Source organism: Lissotriton vulgaris, chromosome 1_1 (assembly GCF_964263255.1).
Source record: "Lissotriton vulgaris chromosome 1_1, aLisVul1.2, whole genome shotgun sequence".
In the NCBI taxonomy this organism is placed as follows: Eukaryota; Metazoa; Chordata; class Amphibia; order Caudata; family Salamandridae; genus Lissotriton; species Lissotriton vulgaris.
This window is the reverse complement of record NC_141685.1, coordinates 1077385844-1077403795: the sequence shown is the minus strand read 5'-3', so window position 1 is coordinate 1077403795 and position 17952 is coordinate 1077385844. Positions and strand designations below refer to the sequence as shown.

The 17952-nt window shown below is 48.3% G+C and overlaps 1 protein-coding gene across 1 annotated transcript in view; it reads left to right on the top strand.

Moving 5' to 3' along the window:
• The window catches only part of LOC147748602 (uncharacterized), a 555404-nt gene that overhangs the window by 59494 nt on the left and 477958 nt on the right, over positions 1–17952 (top strand). The window contains exon 2 of the mRNA XM_086936465.1: positions 9530–9687. Coding sequence (XP_086792591.1) covers positions 9552–9687 — 136 coding nt within the window. The 5' untranslated portion in view covers positions 9530–9551. The remainder of the gene's footprint in view (positions 1–9529; positions 9688–17952) is intronic.

Sequence of the window (17952 nt, the reverse complement as noted above, 5' to 3'; positions counted from 1 at the left end):
TCCAAGCACTCTGCCTTCAGGATTGTCAAGGCCTGCCATAGGAGTGACTGATAGGAATCGGTGTGTCCATTTTAGGGTTAGGTATAGGTATACTACACCTACAGCAAAGGGTGATTACACGACTTTGCCCCAGCTGTCATGCAGCCAGTTGTGTCAAATTTAGGAGGCCAGCCAGGGGTGGCATAATACATGCTTCAGCCCCTGGCAGCCCTGGGTACACCCATGCCCTGAGTTACAGGGTCTGATAGGGTGGCCCAGTACCAATTGGAAATGTACCTAGGGTACATGGAATCCATTTTACAGAGAGAGCAGTAGGCCTGGGGTCCTGATTGGCAGGGCCCCAGGTCGACTATGTCAAAAACCAGCTAAAACACAGGGCAAAAAGTTGGGGGCAACCATAGTCAGGAGGTACCTTCCTACACCAGGTACAAGGTTATCAGTGACACTTTCCCTTGTCACAAGGGGCAGGGCCTCAAGGCACTTTTGCAATGTTGAGAAGGTGAAGCCATCATGGCAGTGAAATTCTCAGCCTGGCAAAGTGCAGTTCAGGCACCCAGGCGCCTGCTCATTTAGCGCATGTCAAGCTCCAGGCTGCCTGATCTGAACAAGAGGAGTGTCTGTTGGGCTATCCTTTGTTCAGCCTGACAGACACTGCTCTTGTCAGGAGGGAAATAATTTGGGTCTTAGCCTCACTACCTGTGCGGACAGGCCGCAGCTGCTCTCGTGTACTTCTCTTCCGTTGCTTTGCTGTCTGTCACCTGCTCTGTCTCTTTTGCACTCGCTTGTGGGCTTCCACCCATTGCCTCCCTACCCACTCCATGTTGCTTATGCATCCCTCCTACCCTCCCCAGTGTTGGTTACCCATCCCTCCTGCCCTCTCCTTGTTGCTATCGGGTCTAGTTCGCACATCCTCCCCTGTGATGCTCTGAATTCGTCCCCCCATTCTCCCCGGTGTTTCTTCTGCATTACCCCATCTTCCCCCGCATTACCCCATCTTCTCCTGTCACTTCCAGCCCCAATGTTGCATGAGTAGTGTGCATGCTTACTAAATGATGCTAGTTACTGCGTTATAGGATTATTCTTATTTTTTACTCCAGCCACGCTCCACTGCATCCGGGATGCTGTGCAACATGGCTAAAACCCAGAACTCAGAAGAGCGAGACCTATGGTGAGGGAGCAAAGAAGGCAGGACTGCATCAGCCACCCCACCTAACGATCTCCTAAGTTGCCCTACTCATCTGGTAATCAACGCTTACCCCAAACATCCACAGGATTACCAACTCCGCTCTTGCGCGTCTCTAGGGGAAACCAACCTCTCTGCCACCAACATCCCTCCCTTCATCTGCTATAACCTTCACTACTCTGCTCCTCTGGCCTCTGAAACTACAACCAAGAGTCATGCTAAGAACCAAAACTGCTGTTATGTTTATTAATCCAGTACTTTCTTCATTTGTAATGCACGCGCGCTATGTTCTCTGCACGCGCTACCTGCCGGTGCATTGTGACGTCAGGGTGTTCTACCTGACCACCGGCAGGTAGACAGTTGAGATGTGACAGTTAATTTAGAGTGGTGATTGCATGTAGACGTGCCCTGGTGTCAGGACTTTACTTTAATAAAGACTTTACTACTTACCTGCTTGACTGGTCATCTTTACAAGTTGGCGACGAGACGGGAATCCTGACACCACGAAGAACCCACCAGTAGCCATCCAATCTGTTGTTGGGTACGTCTTAGACTGCAACGATTTGCCATCTCATCTGGTTTCCGCAAATAAGAAGTTGAAGATAAGCGGAATCTCCAGGAGAACAGCTGACCCTTCACGCTGGAATTGCGTGTGGCATTGTTGTCGAGGATCGTCTAGCGGCGTTGCTGTGTCGTGTTCATAATAGGAACATCCCTGGAGGCAGCATTCTGGACGTCGCTCTGTACAACGTTATTTACGGGTGAGTCGGATGTGTCCAGCTGCTTGTGTTAGCCCTGCACGCTGACAGGATTTTCAAAAGTTTCACCCCTCCGGTACGGGTCAGGGAATTGAGGAGGATGTTTGACTGAGCTCCGGTGCTTGAAGGGATCACCACCGGGAGGTTTCTAGACTCTCGAGCCACCGTCTGCGGAGTTCCTCCCTGTTTCCCCCTCCTCCCCTGGACGGTTTACTGTTCTGCGGATGTGAAGGGGCACCCAAGTTGTGAGGAGATTCTTCCTTCTGCGTGTTGACAGCTACGTGTGCCTGAGGTGATCGGTGTGGAGCGGACGCACGAAGTTGCTGGTTTCGAGGTGAAACGACTTCGCGTTTGAGTTTCAGTGCGTGTGCCGCCTTCCTGCGAAGCTACACGACGCAGCCTGAAGAGAAGATTCCTGTCAGGTTTTGTTGTGACGTCAGTGGAACGCAGCGTTCAACGACGTCGGGCGGCCATCTTAGAAAAATCGGAAGCTGTATTTCGTGCTTATCATTTTTACAGTGATATGCACACCAAGCAACAAAAACAAATCGTCTATTTCGAGCGTGAATAAGTGTTTATAAGACGTTAATAAACACGAATAAACTAAAGGATTTGGAATTCGCGTGTTGCTCAAAGCGGTGACACGCACACCATTAAAGAATGTTTTTGGAAAATTAAACTTAAGTGTTCTTAAACACTTACGGTCTTCCCCAAGATTGGAACTATAGATAATTGGCTGGATGTTTACAGTTTAAAGGATACCTTAAAGGAAAAGTAATAAATAAGTATTACTTATGGGTCTGAAATAGTATTTACAACGGAAATAAATATTACTTTCTCCAAATCTGTCCTAAAAAGTTACATAAAGGAATTGGCTATGGCTTCAGGCAATGTTTGGAATGTATCCCCACCCTTACCTTTCATACCCTCTACAGGGGATGATGCCCTTAAATGGGAAGAGTAGAGGGAGTACTTTGAGAACTATTTATCCACTTTTGAGGGGGAGGAAGAATTGACCCCGGAGAAGAAAAAGAAAATTCTTCTTCATTGTTTAGGTGCAAAGGCTATGAAAATGTACAATCGCATCAACAAAAAAGCTAGGCCAGGTGATGTATATACTATTGCGTTAGAAGATTTGACAATGTATTTTAAGCCTACCATTTCTATTTCTGTCAACAGATTCAAATTTTTTCAACGCAAGCAAGCTCCAGAAGAGTCTGTAGAAGATTACGTTGCTGCGTTGAAAAATTTGGCACTAACGTGTAGATTTGGGGCATTACATGACGAGCTGGTTCGTGACCAGGTCGTTATGAGATCCTCAAATAAACATGTCCAAGAGAAACTGTGGGCTAAGGGTGAATTACCTTTGGAAGAAGTTGTAGAAATAGTTAAATGTACTGAATTAACTGGAAGGTGTGCAAAGGCTGTTTTACAAGAAGAAAAATCCTCTACAGAGGATAAATCTATGGTGGCAAAAGTCATTAGTTCTAGGAAAACTAATAGTAAGCCTAATTCAGGGTATGTACAGAAAAGAGATTCTAGCCATAAAGCTAAGCTTTCAGATGACAGGAAATGTTATTGATGTGGCAGTAGATTTGGCCAACGACAGATGGTGTCCAGCGGTGAGACAAAAATGTTCCAATTGTAGTATGATAGGACATTTCAGTGCCATGTGTCCCAAGAAACAAAAAGGGGGTAGAAATGTAAAAGCTGTAATTTATGAAGAAGAAGGAAATTGTACATCTTCAGATGAAGATGATATGAACTTATTTGTGTTGAATGTGGAAGATGGTGTAAACAAAAAGAAGAAACCAATATGTGACATGAACATTGGCGGGGTTGACATGTCAATTGTGGCGGATTCAGGCTCGCCATACACAATAGAAAATGAAGAAGTATGGTTAGAGAAATTTGTTCCTGTCATTGGAAAAAAATTAAAGAACCCAGATATTTTCCCAAAGTCATTTAATTATGAACCTATTGAAATGTTAGGTTACAGGGAACTACAGTTCCAATTTAAATCCCGCCAAACAGTTGGCAAACTGTATGTCTCCAAAGTGGGTCCATCTGTGTTAGGGTGGATTGACCAAGGAGAATTAGGTATAATTCTGGATCCAAACAGTCCGGATCCCATCCTCATCTTACAAACAGAGGAAGAATGTAATAACTTCTTTAAAAAAAGGTATCCTATGGTGTTTTCAGAGAACATTGGGAAACTTAAAGGTTTTGTCCATGAAATTAAACTAAAAAGAGATGCTGTGCCTTGTATACACAAGTCCAGAAACATACAGTTTTCCATCATTGGTGAGGTGGAAGATGAACTTAAAAAATTACAGAAGGAGGGCATCATTGAGCCGGTGGAATCAGCAGAGTGGGTTTCGCCTTTGGTTATCGCGAAGAAGCCCAACGGCAAGCTCCGCCTATGCATTGATCTACGCGAACTTAATAAAAACATTCTGGTGGATCAATTCCCTTTACCAAAAATTAGTTAGATGCTGTCCCTTACTAATGGTGCAAAATGGTTTTCAACCATTGATCTTAGCTCTGCCTACCACCAGGTGGCTTTGCATCCCAAAAGCAGAAGCCTTACCACATTTGTAACCCCGCTGGGGTGTTTGAGGTTTAAGAGATTACCATTTGGACTGGCCTCTGCTGCGGCCATGTTTCAGAGGTTGATGAGTGAACTCTTCAAAAGGGAAAAAAATCTCTTAATTTTCCAAGACGACATCATGGTAACTGGCAAAAGCAGAGGTGAACATGATGCAAAACTTAACAGAGTCCTAGGGTTGCTAGAACATCATGGGCTTACAGCTGATCTGTGCAAATGCAAATTTGCTGCAAATAAAGTCACCTATTTGGGGCAGGAAATTGATGGGAATGGCATAAAACCAAAAAAAGAGCTGCTGTCCGCTATTAGAGAAGCCCCCTCACCCGAAAATAAGGAAGGCATTCCTGGGCCTATCAGAATTTTATGCTAAATTTGTAAAGAACTTCTCTCCAAAAACCTTACATTTAAGAGAACTCATAAAACAGAAGAATAAATTTGAGTGGAATACTACTTGTGAAGAAGCATTTAACAGGATAAAAGAGGACATTTGTGATGCCCCACTTCTTCAAGGGTTTAACCCCTCTTTAAAAAGCATAGTGACCACTGATGCAAGCAACAAGGGGTTGGGAGCAGTACTCTCACAGATTAATGAGGAAGGAAAAGAAGTTACTGTTGCTTTTGCCTCCCGTTCAATCACGCCCACAGAAGGAAGGTATTCGGTGATTGAGAGGGAGGCATGGGCTTTGAACCATTTTAGACAGTACATTTGGGGATACAAAATCACCCTTAGAAGTGATCACAAACCCTTAGTAAAAGTGCTTTCCACAAAGGGTCTTCAAGTTGCTTCCCCCCGTTTGTCACGAATTTCAATAAAATTGTTAGAATATAACTTTGAGGTTGAATATCTTCCTGGTGTAAAAAACAAGGTGGCGGACTGTCTAAGCCGTTTACCTCTACCAAACAATGAAGATTAGGTTTCAGACATTGACACTTTCTGCATAGCTAATGTCACAGAAGAAGTGCCATGTATCTCTGGTGCAGAGTGGTCAGAACATATGGAAGAGGATGATGTTCTACTTGAGGTAAAGAAAAAAATAAGAGCAGGCTGGCCTGATAAGAAAAAAATACCTTCTCTATTGCGTCCATTTTGGGAACTAAGAGACGAGTTGCCTATTGAAGGTGATTTTATTTTGAGAAATGGAAAGTTTGTTCCGCCCAAAGGTTTACGTACTAAACTCCTTGATATTTGCCACGAGGGGCACCTTGGAATTGGTAAAACCAAGAGTAGAGTCAGGAATTCATACTGGTGGCCTGGTTATGACCTAGAAATTGAAAGAAGTGTCAGGAATTGTACAGCCTGTGAAAACTCTGACAAGACTAAACACACATTTAGACCACCTCTTCAACCCCTGTCTTGCCCTAACATGCCTTGGGTCCGATTGGGAATTGACATTTGTGGCCCATTCGTGAACAAGGAGAACTGTTATATCCTATTGTACTGGTAGACCATTTCTCTAAATGACCAGGGGTTGAAGTGATACAAGAGGCTTATGCTAAAAATGTTGTAAGTTATTTGCGCAAGCTATTCCTAAGAGAGGGCCTTTCAAATTGCATTGTGTTGGACAATGGCCCACAGTTCACGTCAAAATTATTCAAAGAATTTCTGATGAATCATGGGATAGAACACAAAACCACATCGGTTTATCATCCTGCAGGTAATGGTGCCATTGAAAGGTTTAATCGGGTGATTAAAGGCATAATTCAACTGGCAAATCAGAATGACATGTCATGGCGAAAACAACTAATCAAAAACCTTTGGTCATTTCGGGTTACGCCATGTGTATCTACAGGTACCAGTCCCTTTGTACTCTTGAGAGGGAGGACTCCCATTACAAAGAATAATGTAGGTTGGGCTACCCCTAAAAGAGAGATGTGGTCTCCAGAGGAGATACAAGGGAATTTACGAAGGTCACAAACTATATGTAAGAAATACTATGACAATAAGCATGCATGTAAAAAGGTTGACATCAAAGCAGGTGACAATGTGAGAGTGAAAAATACAAGAAGTACCAGCAAGGGAAAAAACCACTACTCTCAAACAATGGAAGTAAAGAAAGTGTTTTGTAATTCTGCTCTTTTGAGTGATGGAAAAACTTGGCATTTTTCTGCTTTATCATTATGCAAGGAGGGGAAAGGAATGATTGATTTTCAATCCACTCCTGAAAATAATGAGGTTTCCTGTTCTCAAGACTATGATTGGATTCTGGACCGTGAGGAAATTGAGGGGTCTCGGCCAGATGGTACCAACATTGTATCTTTAGGTACAAACGAAGTATCTTCTGAGAGTGAGAACACTTCTGATGCCTCACGGGTGGAAGACAGTAGTAGTAGGCAGAGCAAGGAGACATCGGAAGAGTACAGGTCTCAGACCAACAGCGATACGGATTCTGATTCAGATGACTCTGTTTATGAAGATGTTACGTCTCAGGACGTTAGTGTGAGGATGAACCTTCTGTGAGCAGATATGGAAGAGTAGTCAAACCACCAGCTAAGTTACAAGATTACATATGTGATTAGCTGTGGTTTCCCCTCCTCATCCTTAAGCTTCAGCAGGGCACTCGCGGTCTCTCTTGTTGTTTTGGGGAGGGAGATGTGTTATGATTATTAATCCAGTACTTTCTTCATTTGTAATGCACGCGCGCTATGTTCTCTGCACGCGCTACCGCATGTGACAGTTACTTTAGAGTGGTGATTGCATGTAGACGTGCCCTGGTGTCAGGACTTTACTTTAATAAAGACTTTACTACTTACCTGCTTGACTGGTCATCTTTACAACTGCCCTGCCCCTAACATGGCACGTACCCTAAAGCATGACACTTACCCCCCAAAAAAAGAGGTCACCTAAATCCAGCATATCACCCAAACCGCCCTGCTAAGCCTACCCCCAGATATGCCTGTCAGCAACCTGCACCAGCCAGAACTGCACCACCCACTGAGACGCCAGGAAGAGACCTAGGGCCTGATTTAGATCTTGGCGGAGGGAAATACTGCGTCACAAACGTGACGGAGATCCTGTCATGACGAACCCATTATATCCTATGTAGATCATAATACGGCGTACATCCGTCACGTTTGTGACTGAGCATTCCACCCGCCGAGATCTAAATGGGCCCTACATTTCGCCTTCCACGTGTTTTGCAGCAGGCTTGGTGCCACCATTCATGTGACCTAGTGGATTCAAATAATGTTGCATCTCTTATCCTCCCAGTTGTGTGCGTCGTGCCTCTGGATCTCCCGCCCATATCATGCTCGTAGTTTATTTGTAGACATCTCTGTTATAATAGCGAAATAGCAAAACATGCCAGGAGATTTTGTGAGAAAAACACCCTAATATAAACGACTTTTATATTTGGGCCCAAACTAAGGTGGCATTGTGGGCAGCAGATCGATGGGTTGGAATGCTGCCTCAAGCAGGTTGCTAGTGGTTAGACAAATTGCAGGCATTCCTCCTGTCAACTTTTGCTTGTTGAATAGAGATTAAAACATTTTATACTAGATATTTCTCATGACTTGTCCCGCCAGACGTTTTAGAAAGTTGGTAGTTAGTGGTGATTTTTAAGTTCATTTCATGTATTTTCTGTTCAGGCTCTGTTTACCAGTATACAGTAACTTTACATTACATGAGTTAATTTTTACTCTTGCTGTCCTGGGTAAAAGGTTTACAGACCAGGCACTATAACACTTAGGGCCAGATGTATCAAAGGGTTTGACCCATTCTGTCTGTGTCTATGGGAAACTGTGTTCATACATATGGCCCTTAGAATGATGAATCTGATGAATCTCATCTGTCCGCCCTTGCATTAGCTGGTGAATCTAAGACCCAGCTTTCTTCTAATTATATATATTTCTACTTGCTTGGCAATCCAAATACCTGAATGATAAACTATAGCTTTGAAGATGATGCCTGCAAAAGAATACTCAGAACCAAAATCATCTATCTACAATCTCTTCATACCCAGATTTGCAAAATAACTGTGTGCACCGTTAATAGCAAATATAAAATAGTAGCACTTTGTGAATGTATCTGCCAGTAGCTCATAAAAACAGGAGCAATGTTTTTTTTACAGCCGAATATCCACATAATACAGTCCATAAGACAGATGTTGGTATCTTCCATAATACATCTTCATACAGCCAACACATGTTTCGTTGTAAGGTAATATATACCTCGACTTATTCAGGGCTTTCACAATAATGGTAATAGACAATGATTGTATCAGTAGTTCTCCCATGTAGTTAGAGCTGGTTCATCAAGTAAAAAAACGAAAATCACAACCTGCAACCTGTTGCGAGTATCCCATGCGCAGAACTAGGAGAGTATTTCACGCCACAGAATACTCTCCGTGTTCTTCGCGTTCTTGCATCTTGATACTCTGTGCTGCCTTCTTTGTACTTTGGGTTACTATTATGGTTGGAATCAAGCTGTGGGATACTCACAACTGATTGCAGGTTATTTTCTTTTTTTTTACTGGATGAACCAGTTCTTACTTCGTGGAGAACCACTGATACAATCATTGTATATTACCATTATTGTGAAAGCCCTGAAGACGTCGAGGCATATATTACCTTACGACGAAACACGTGTTGGCTGTATGAAGATGTATTACTGAAGATACCAACATCTATCTTATGGACTGTATTGTGGATATTTGGCTATAAAAAAAGAACATTGCTCCTGAATTGGCACTTTGAATTAAAAGTGGACTGAGACTATATTTTGGAACAAACGTGATATTTTATTACTCTTGGAGTGCTCGGAAAGGGACTTTTTTGCTGTTTGTGTTCTCTTCTTTGAAGAGACTATTTGGAGTTGAATTAGTAACCGACCCTTCCTTCCTAGTAGCACCTACATTACTTTTTCTGTATCAATTATCCCAATTGCAGAGCTCTCTGTATGTTCGTTTGTATACCTGGTTACAATATTCTAATAAAAAAATAGGTCCATTTAGAGATAGTAAACATTGTCATTTTGTTCTTCAGGAGGGCAGATAGGGTGAGGAAAATGACTAAAGAGGAAGGCACCACATGTGAAACCAAGGGACGAGGAAGACAGAGAACACAGAAGAAAGCCCCTCCAAAGAGAGGGCCCACCCTGCAAATTGACACATCATTTGGAAACCCATCTTCATCACCTGTTGGTAAGGCGAGAACATCTGTTTTTTTTTTTTTTAAATATATTTTTATTGCAGAATTAGAAACAAGACCACATCTTATGCCAATCAGTACACTTGCAGCATCACAATCTTAAGAGTTACAGACACATCGTACACAGCCATTCGGCCCACATCCCGGAGGCTGGGCGGCGCTGTAGGATTACCCTGCTCAGTTAGAGGCCGCCGTGTACTCCCTCCCCAGGTATTCGATCAGCATCACTTTTTAGTATCTGCTTTTACCCCCCCTAAAACTCCCCCCCCCCCCTACCTCAACAAACCAACTCAGAATTCCAGGGAGAAACCGTCAACAGCTCATACTTCGCGCAACACAGTTCCATTCAGGCCGCTCCAGAGTCCCCCTCCCGGGTCTCCCCAGTGTCAGTGTCATAATACCCGCCTGCCATCCCGGGAGCCCGGTTCCCGGGTCCCACCTACGTGCTATCCTCCTACACTACTCCGGGCCGCTAAGTCAAGCTACCCTCCTCAAACTGCCCCCCCCTCCCCCCTCCCAACTACTGCTGTTGCTGCTAATGCGGGTCGTCCAAGTCCGTGCTATCTCAGAAGCTCGCCATCTACCAGGAGTCGTTCGCAACTGCTAAAAGTGCATGGAAGCCGCATGGATCATCACTCCTCCTCGTCATCCCCCACCATGTAATCACGCAACGCCTGCACCACCATCTCCCAAGCTCTCGCCATATCCAAACAGCTCTCCTTGCCAAGCCTGGTAGCCTGCTGCATTCTAACGATGCTTTCACAGCCCGCCCACTTCAACAACCCATTCATCCACCTCCTCACAGATGGTCCTTCTCTGGACTTCCAGTGCCAGGTTATCTCTCTTTGCGCCAATATAAGCCCCAAATCAATAAATTTACTGGTGATTCTCGTCTTTTTTGTATGCGGGAACCAGAGCAGGAGACATGCCGCCATATCAAAGTCCACCTCCCTATCCGTTACCGCATTCAAGAGCATCCCCACTTCCGGCCAGTACGCCCCCAGTGTCGGACACCCCCACAACATGTGATCCAAGTCAACCTCGGGTGCCAAGCATCGTGGGCACACGGCGTCAAGCACCTGGAAATACCGTTTTATCCTCTCCGGAGTCAGGTACGCCCTATGTATTATAAAGAAATGCACCTGCTGAAACCGTGCGTTCCTCGTGCCCTTCCACGTCCGCCGCAGGACCTGACTCCAGACCGTGTCCGGAATGGGCTTGCCTATACTATCCTCCCATCGCGACTTCAAGGCCAGCAGTGGAGCCAGCCCCTCGTTCAACATTCTCATGTGGAGACATGTCACCGCTTTAACCGTGCCCGCCGCCATCACCACGTACTGGCATGCCATGGTCACATCCGGCTCGGCAAGCCCTGCTCCCCAGTGTTTCTGCAGCGCCGCCACCACTGCCGCGTGCAATAGAAAAGTACCGTCCGGCAAGCCAAACTGCTCCTGAAGCACTTGATAGGGAACCAATGCTCCATCAATGTACAGGTCCCCCACCATCTGTAGACCTAATTCCTCCCATTCCAGGAGCCTGGACCAGTCACCCCCATGCGGCAGCGCAGTCAACATTCCCAGCGGTATCTCCGGTGCATACGGCCGGACCTTCCTCGCTCTTTTCAGACTCCGTTGCCAGCACATTATAAGCGTCTTTTCCTCTACCGTAAGCTCCCTCAAATCCAGTTTCTGTTGCATAACTATATAAGAAAGGATGTACCTCGGAATACCAGTACCACGGTCGCACTCAGGACCCCTGAATTCTCTAGCCACATTCTGCGTTAGGGTCTGCAGTTGCGCCGCTAGGTAATATAGCTCAAAATCGGGGACTGCCATTCCCCCTTCAATCTTAGGCCTGATCAAAGTGTCCAACGCCACCCTCCGCCGACCTTGGCCCCAAAGGAAGCCAGTCACCAACATCTTCAGTTCCTTAAAGACCCGCTGTGGAATCCATACCGGCAGCGTTCGAAAGTAATAAAGCAGCCGGGGAAGCGCCACCATCTTCAACAGTGCTACTCGGCCCAGTACCGACAGGGGGAGAGAGGCCCAAAATGCCATGCAGCCCTTCAGCGCACGTCCGCATCGCCCTACGTTCCCCTCCAGGAGATCAGCTGCCTCGTGATAAATTCGCACCCCGAGGTAGGTGAAGCCAGATGGTTCCCATACAACCTCCCTCGCTAACGGGGGACAGGGCGTACCTGCCCGCAATGGGAATATACAGGTTTTAGTCCAGTTCACCTTAAGGCCCGACAGCCGACCGAATCCAGCCAGCATATCTACCGCCCCCACCAGAGATTGTTCAGCGTCCGCTAAGTACAGCAGCAAGTCATCAGCGTATAACGAGATATAATGCGACTCCGGCCCCTGTGTGATCCCTCCATACTCTGTGCCCATCCTCGCCTGCGCGGCCAGCGGCTCCATCGCCAATGCGAACAGCAGGGGGGACAATGAGCAGCCCTGTCTCGTCCCCCTACAAACAGGGTAGGCCGAAGATATCAACGGGCCCAGGCGCACCCTTGCCCTAGCTGACGCGTAAAGGACCCTCGTCCAGTTCCGGAATCCCTCCCCAGCTCCGAACTTCAGCAGCACCTCATCTAGATACTGCCATTCAAGGCTATCAAAAGCCTTTTCGACATCGACTGCTAGCACCACGGAGTCAAGAGCCGAAGACCCGGCACCGTCCAAAATTCGGATCAGCCGTCGTATATTCATGGAAGTATTCCTAGTCGGTATAAACCCCGCTTGGTCCCTATGCACTAGTTTCGTCATGTGCGGCAGCAACCTGGTGGCCAGGATTCGACTCAGGATCTTATAGTCCACTGTCAGCATCGATAAGGGCCTGTAAGACGTCACACTCAACGCATCCTTACCTGGCTTCAACAGTGGCACCACTAGTGCCTCCCTCATGGACTCAGGCAGGCAACCCCGTTGCCTGGCCTCCGAGTATACCACCAATAGCTTTGGCGCTAGGATGTCAACGAATTTGGCATAGAACTCTATTGGCAAACCGTCCACTCCTGGGGTCTTGTTTCGAGCCATCTGTTTAATAGCTACCCTTACTTCTGCTAGCGTTATAGGACCTCCCAGTTCCTTAGCATCCTCTCTATCCAGCTCTGGCAGCGGGAGCAAGGCCAAGTGTCCACCTATCTCTTCCCTCCCCGCCTCCAGGTGGCATTCATACAGTCCTGTGTAATAGGATTGAAAGCACGTCAACACAGCTGATTGCAAGTAGGCTACCTCCCCTCCTTCCGCTCTTATACTCATTATCGGGCACCCCCTAGGCTCAGGATCCGCAAGCCTGGCAAGGAGCGCGCCCACTTTGTCACGTTCCTCATGCACCTTGATGTTATACAACTTATAGTCATAACACCGCAACCGTTCAGTCTCAGTCGCCACCACTTCCTTAGCCTCCACCAATTTCTCCTGCAAATCCGGCCGTTCAGGCCTCTGACGTTCCAGGTCCCGCAACGCCACTTCTGCCTTCGCTAAATCATTCAGAACAGCTGTCCGCGCATTCGAGAACCCACCCATGCACACGCCCCTCACCACCACTTTCATCGCATCCCATTCTATTGATCGCGACGTTGCGGAGCCCTCGTTCTCCGCAAAGTAGCGGTCAATGCCCTGTCGAACCATGTCACTGAACACCAGATCTTCCAGCGCCTCCGGCCGAAGCCGCCACGATGGGACCGCCGACCTAGCCCGCTGCCACTGCACTGACACCAATAAGGGGTTATGATCCGATAGGGTCCTAGCCAGGTACTCCGTATGCACCACCGACGCTGCCAAAGTGCCACTACACAACACTGCGTCTAATCTAACATGCAGATCGTGTATTGCAGAAAAGTAGGAGTAATCCCTTGTCTCAGGATGCTGTACCCTCCACACATCAAGCAGTCCCCACTTCTCCTGCCAATCCTTCCTATGAGCCGCCAGCCTGCGCACTGGGGAGTCGACCAACGGCGGGTGCGACCTATCCAGCACTACATCAGTGATCGAGTTAAAGTCGCCCCCTAATAAGACCGGGCCAGCCAAAAAGTGAGCTAGTGAACTTGTTAAGCCGTCAAAAAAGCGGGCCTGATCAGAGTTGGGGGCATACACACTACACAGGACCACCTCCCTCCCGTAAAGTCGCCCCTCCACCACCACATATCTACCCTCGGGATCAACCCGCTGTGACGTGACTTCGAACGGAGTCCCTGCTCTCACCCAGATTAGGGCCCCTCTGGCGAATGCTGAATAGGTTGTGCCAAACACCTGACCCCGCCACCTCCTCTGCAAAGCTCCACATTCTTTCTTAGTTAAGTGAGTCTCCTGAAGCATTGCTATCTGCACTCCCCGCCTCACCAGGTATGCATGTACCTTATGGCGTTTCACCATTGTCTGAATACCGCGGACATTCCATGTAATACATTTCACATTAGGTAACGACCCCATAGTAGACATTTCTGTGTAGTTCCACCATCAGACAGTTGTACCCCGCATTGCAGCAGTTGCATCCCCTATAACACCCCCCCCTCAAAACCCCCAAACTCCCATTCCCCAGGACAGGACCTAATAACCCAGCTTCAGCCCCGTTCCAAACCATCAAACCCACACACTGTGTACTAAACTGCGGTCGTCACCACAGAAGGCCTTAAGGGCCACAAGAGGGTGATAGAGCACCGACCCAGGGAGGACAGAGCTCCCACCCCGAGCCCTCCGTCCCATACTACCCTCACAGCCCCATACCTCAGATACCATCAAAAGTCTGGAGGATCAGTCCCAACAGGTGCCCCGGTACCGTTCATGTCTCTGAAAATCACCCGTTGAATAGTCCATCCGAAGTCTGCGGGGTGACTGCCGGCCCCCTCACGCTCCCCGTCTCCGAGTCATCTGCACCAGAGTTCTCTGCCTCCACCTCCGAGTCCGAACCCCCCGATGTTCTTTCCTGCTGTGATCCCGTTATACTCGCCGTTGCAGCCAACGCTCCCTTCTTGTCATCCGCCATCTGGGCTTCTCGCTTGGCCCTCTCGAGTTTGTTCCGAGTTCGAATGCGTTGCGACTGTCTTATCCGGGCTGGCTTCGGCCTGTCCCTTCCGCTCTTGTGCGTGCAATCCGTTCCAGCGCGATACAGTTCAAGCCATGACCAAGCCTCGTACGGAGTCAGGAAGAAGTGCGTCCTGTCATCGATGATCACCCGTAGCTTGGCCGGGAATAGCAAGGAGTACTGAATTCCTTCTTCTCTCAGCTCTTTCTTAACGGATAAGAAGGACGCTCTGCTTTTCTGTACTTCCTGTGTATAGTCCGGGAAGATCGTGACTTTACTATTGTCCACTTGGAAGGGGCCCTGAGACCGCGCCCTCTGTATCAGTAAGTCCCGATCTTTATAATGCAGCAGCTTCACCACCATCGGTCGAGGTGGTCGACCCTCTAAGGGAGGTCTGGCCGGAACCCTGTGCGCCCTTTCCAAGGAGAAGAAAGGAGAAAGACCCTCCGGTGCTACAACCGTCTTAAACCAGTTCTCCATGTATTCCACAGCGTCATTTCTTTCAATTTTCTCCGGAAGGCCCACCACCCTCACGTTGTTCCTCCGGCTACGACTTTCAGCATCTTCCGCCCGTCGCTCCAGAGTCGCCAAGCGACCGAGAACATCTGTCAGTTTGTGTTCCACCGTTACGACCGCTGGTTTCAGCTCCTGGAGCAATTGTTCGTTTTCTTTCACTCTGTCCGAGAGCTTGGCATGGTCCGCTCTCAGAAGGCCCAGCCCCGTGGCGACCTGCGCTATGTCGTTGTGTAGCGACTCCTTCGTCGCGGTGATCGCCTCCAGGATGGCATCAAGGCTCAAGTTCAGTCTCTGTTCCGGCGTGGAGGCCTCCAGCGGGGCCTGGGTTCCGCCATCTTGGGCCAAGGCCGTTGTGCCATCCTGTAACTGTGGTGCGTTCAAAACACCGCCGCCTTCGGCCATGTTGGCTGCGTTAGGTGTTCCACCCAGGCCACCACCTATGGCCTCACCAGTCCACAGTGCTCCCACCGCAGTCGAACCGCCAAGTACAGCTTCCCAGTGAAGACTGTGTTCATAAGCATCAGGGTCCCACACACCTCCAGACACTGCACAAGCTCCTTCCTTTCGCCTACTGCGCTCCCTGGTCCAACCCTCGGGTACTGGTGGCCGCCGACGAGTCACCTCCCAACGCCACGTGGGGCGTCCAGTTCACCACCCGGGTCCCCGAGAAGGCCCTCTTCACAATCCGACAGCGTGCCCCTGGCCAGGTGGGCGGGCGCCCCCCAGAGCCGATCACTCCAGGTGCCCACACCAATATTGGGCGGTGGGGCAATACTGCTGACCCAGCCTCGCCTCACGTCTCCACGATCACCACTCTAGGCTAGGCTAGTGACTTCTGCCAGCCACGTTAGCACTCCGTTGTCCCCAGCAGTGTGCTCGACCCCTCGTGGCCTCAGTTGCATTCGGGGGCTGGCGCGCTCCTCAGCGATCGGGTCCTCAAAGGAGTGCGCACCGATCCCGTCTCCGTTGCTGCATCAGGAGTCCGCACCCGCCCCTCCCCCGGTGGTCCGAGCTATTTTCTCGTGCAGCTCCTGCCCGGAGATCCGGTCAAGACCCCCCAGGCGATCGTCTGCTGCCAGCTGCAGGCGTCTCTGCTGAAGCTCAACCCGCCCTCTACGATCCACCGGGGGGGGGGGGGGCTCCGCACTCACCAGAACCCGGTGGCACAAAGTCTTCGCTCTCCTCGCTTAGCGCCGGTGGCGCCCTCAGTCACGCCCTCACTCCGCTTGCCCAGCTGGGCTGCCTTCGCCGAGCCAGCACAGTCCAGGGATACTCCGTCTCTGGGTCCTCCCGAGTTTTCACGCCGCCATCATCCTTTGTTCTCTGCCCGTCTCCTCCGGGCTCCAGAACCAGGACATTACACGTCTCCCGAGGTCCCGCTGGGTCTCAAATTCTGCCCTCAATCCAGTAGACACCCCGTGAGGGGAATCTATGCCTGTAAAGGTACCTCAGGCTGGATTATCAGGATAAATTCCGGGACTTGGCTTGGAGCCGCTCGCTCACGCCGCCATCCCGGTCGGCGCCGAAACCACGCCTCTCCTAGGCGAGAACATCTGTTCATGATCTGAAGGTGTGGGATAGGGGGCTGGAGGCTAGTGATATGAGTGCCAGAATATTGATACTAACTGTATCTGTATATTTTATGTTTTATTTCAAGCTTCTCTGACCTCAATTGTTTTTGCATGCTATTGATGGAACATCATCTAAAAAATGGATAATGTAGACTGTGGCTCAAGAATTCCAGCCTGCTGTGTGTTGCTTTAGATAGCAGTCCATCTTGAAAGACCAGAGTTATCCAGAGGCCACCTTTTCACTTCATTTTCTTGACCATTCCAGTCTTTACTTGCTGTTACCATTTGGTAGTGTTTTTCCCATCCCAGATTTTACTCCTGCGTTCACTAGTGTGAAGTGCCTGCACTTCCAGGCAGATTCTGAAAACGCTTCCAAAAAAGAGCTCTGACCATTAAGAAGTTTCATAAAGTACCCAGTGTGGCCTTTCCTTCACATGGTCCTGCCTTTCCCCCCTCCGGTGCATCTCCACAGTTGCCCACCCAGTTCCTGCCCCCTCTTTTCTTGGAGGACCCAAGGGTATGTTTCTGCATGATACTATCCCTTTCTTGAATAGTGCCAATACAAGGGGCTTCAAGCAAACTGATGTTTTAGACCTAGCCATTCACTAGGTGCAGATCATAGAAGCTAAGCAGCATATAGCTCGCATTTATTGCCTGGGAAATTACAATGGGGTGAATTTCTGTGTATACTCTGATGGAATTTGGCCAGGGTCTCTGCGGAACTGACCTTACTTTAAGTTTAAGAAGTGATCTGTGGTGAACTTGAACCTTAACTCAATAACAAGCTGCAGGCTTTCAGACCTAGGTAACAACAAATTATTACTAACTGGAATTCTAGTTTCCAAAGCCTATTGGTGCCAGTGTGATGGTTTCTGACCCATCATGACTTGACTTTTGAAACCTGAAGTATTAAATGACTTATTCACTCTAGATAAAGCTCCCACTGTATTGCAGAGGGCCACTTCTGCTGCAGGGCCAGGCATTCGGGATTCGTGCATTCTGAGGTCGATCAACTTTAGTTAAATTCCTCAAGCTTATATGCCAAATTTCTTCATCCAGAGATCTACCTTGTCACCATTCCGGGGTAAGAAATCAGTACATTGATCCTGTGTATGTTAGATGTGGTATAGCAACACACCAAAA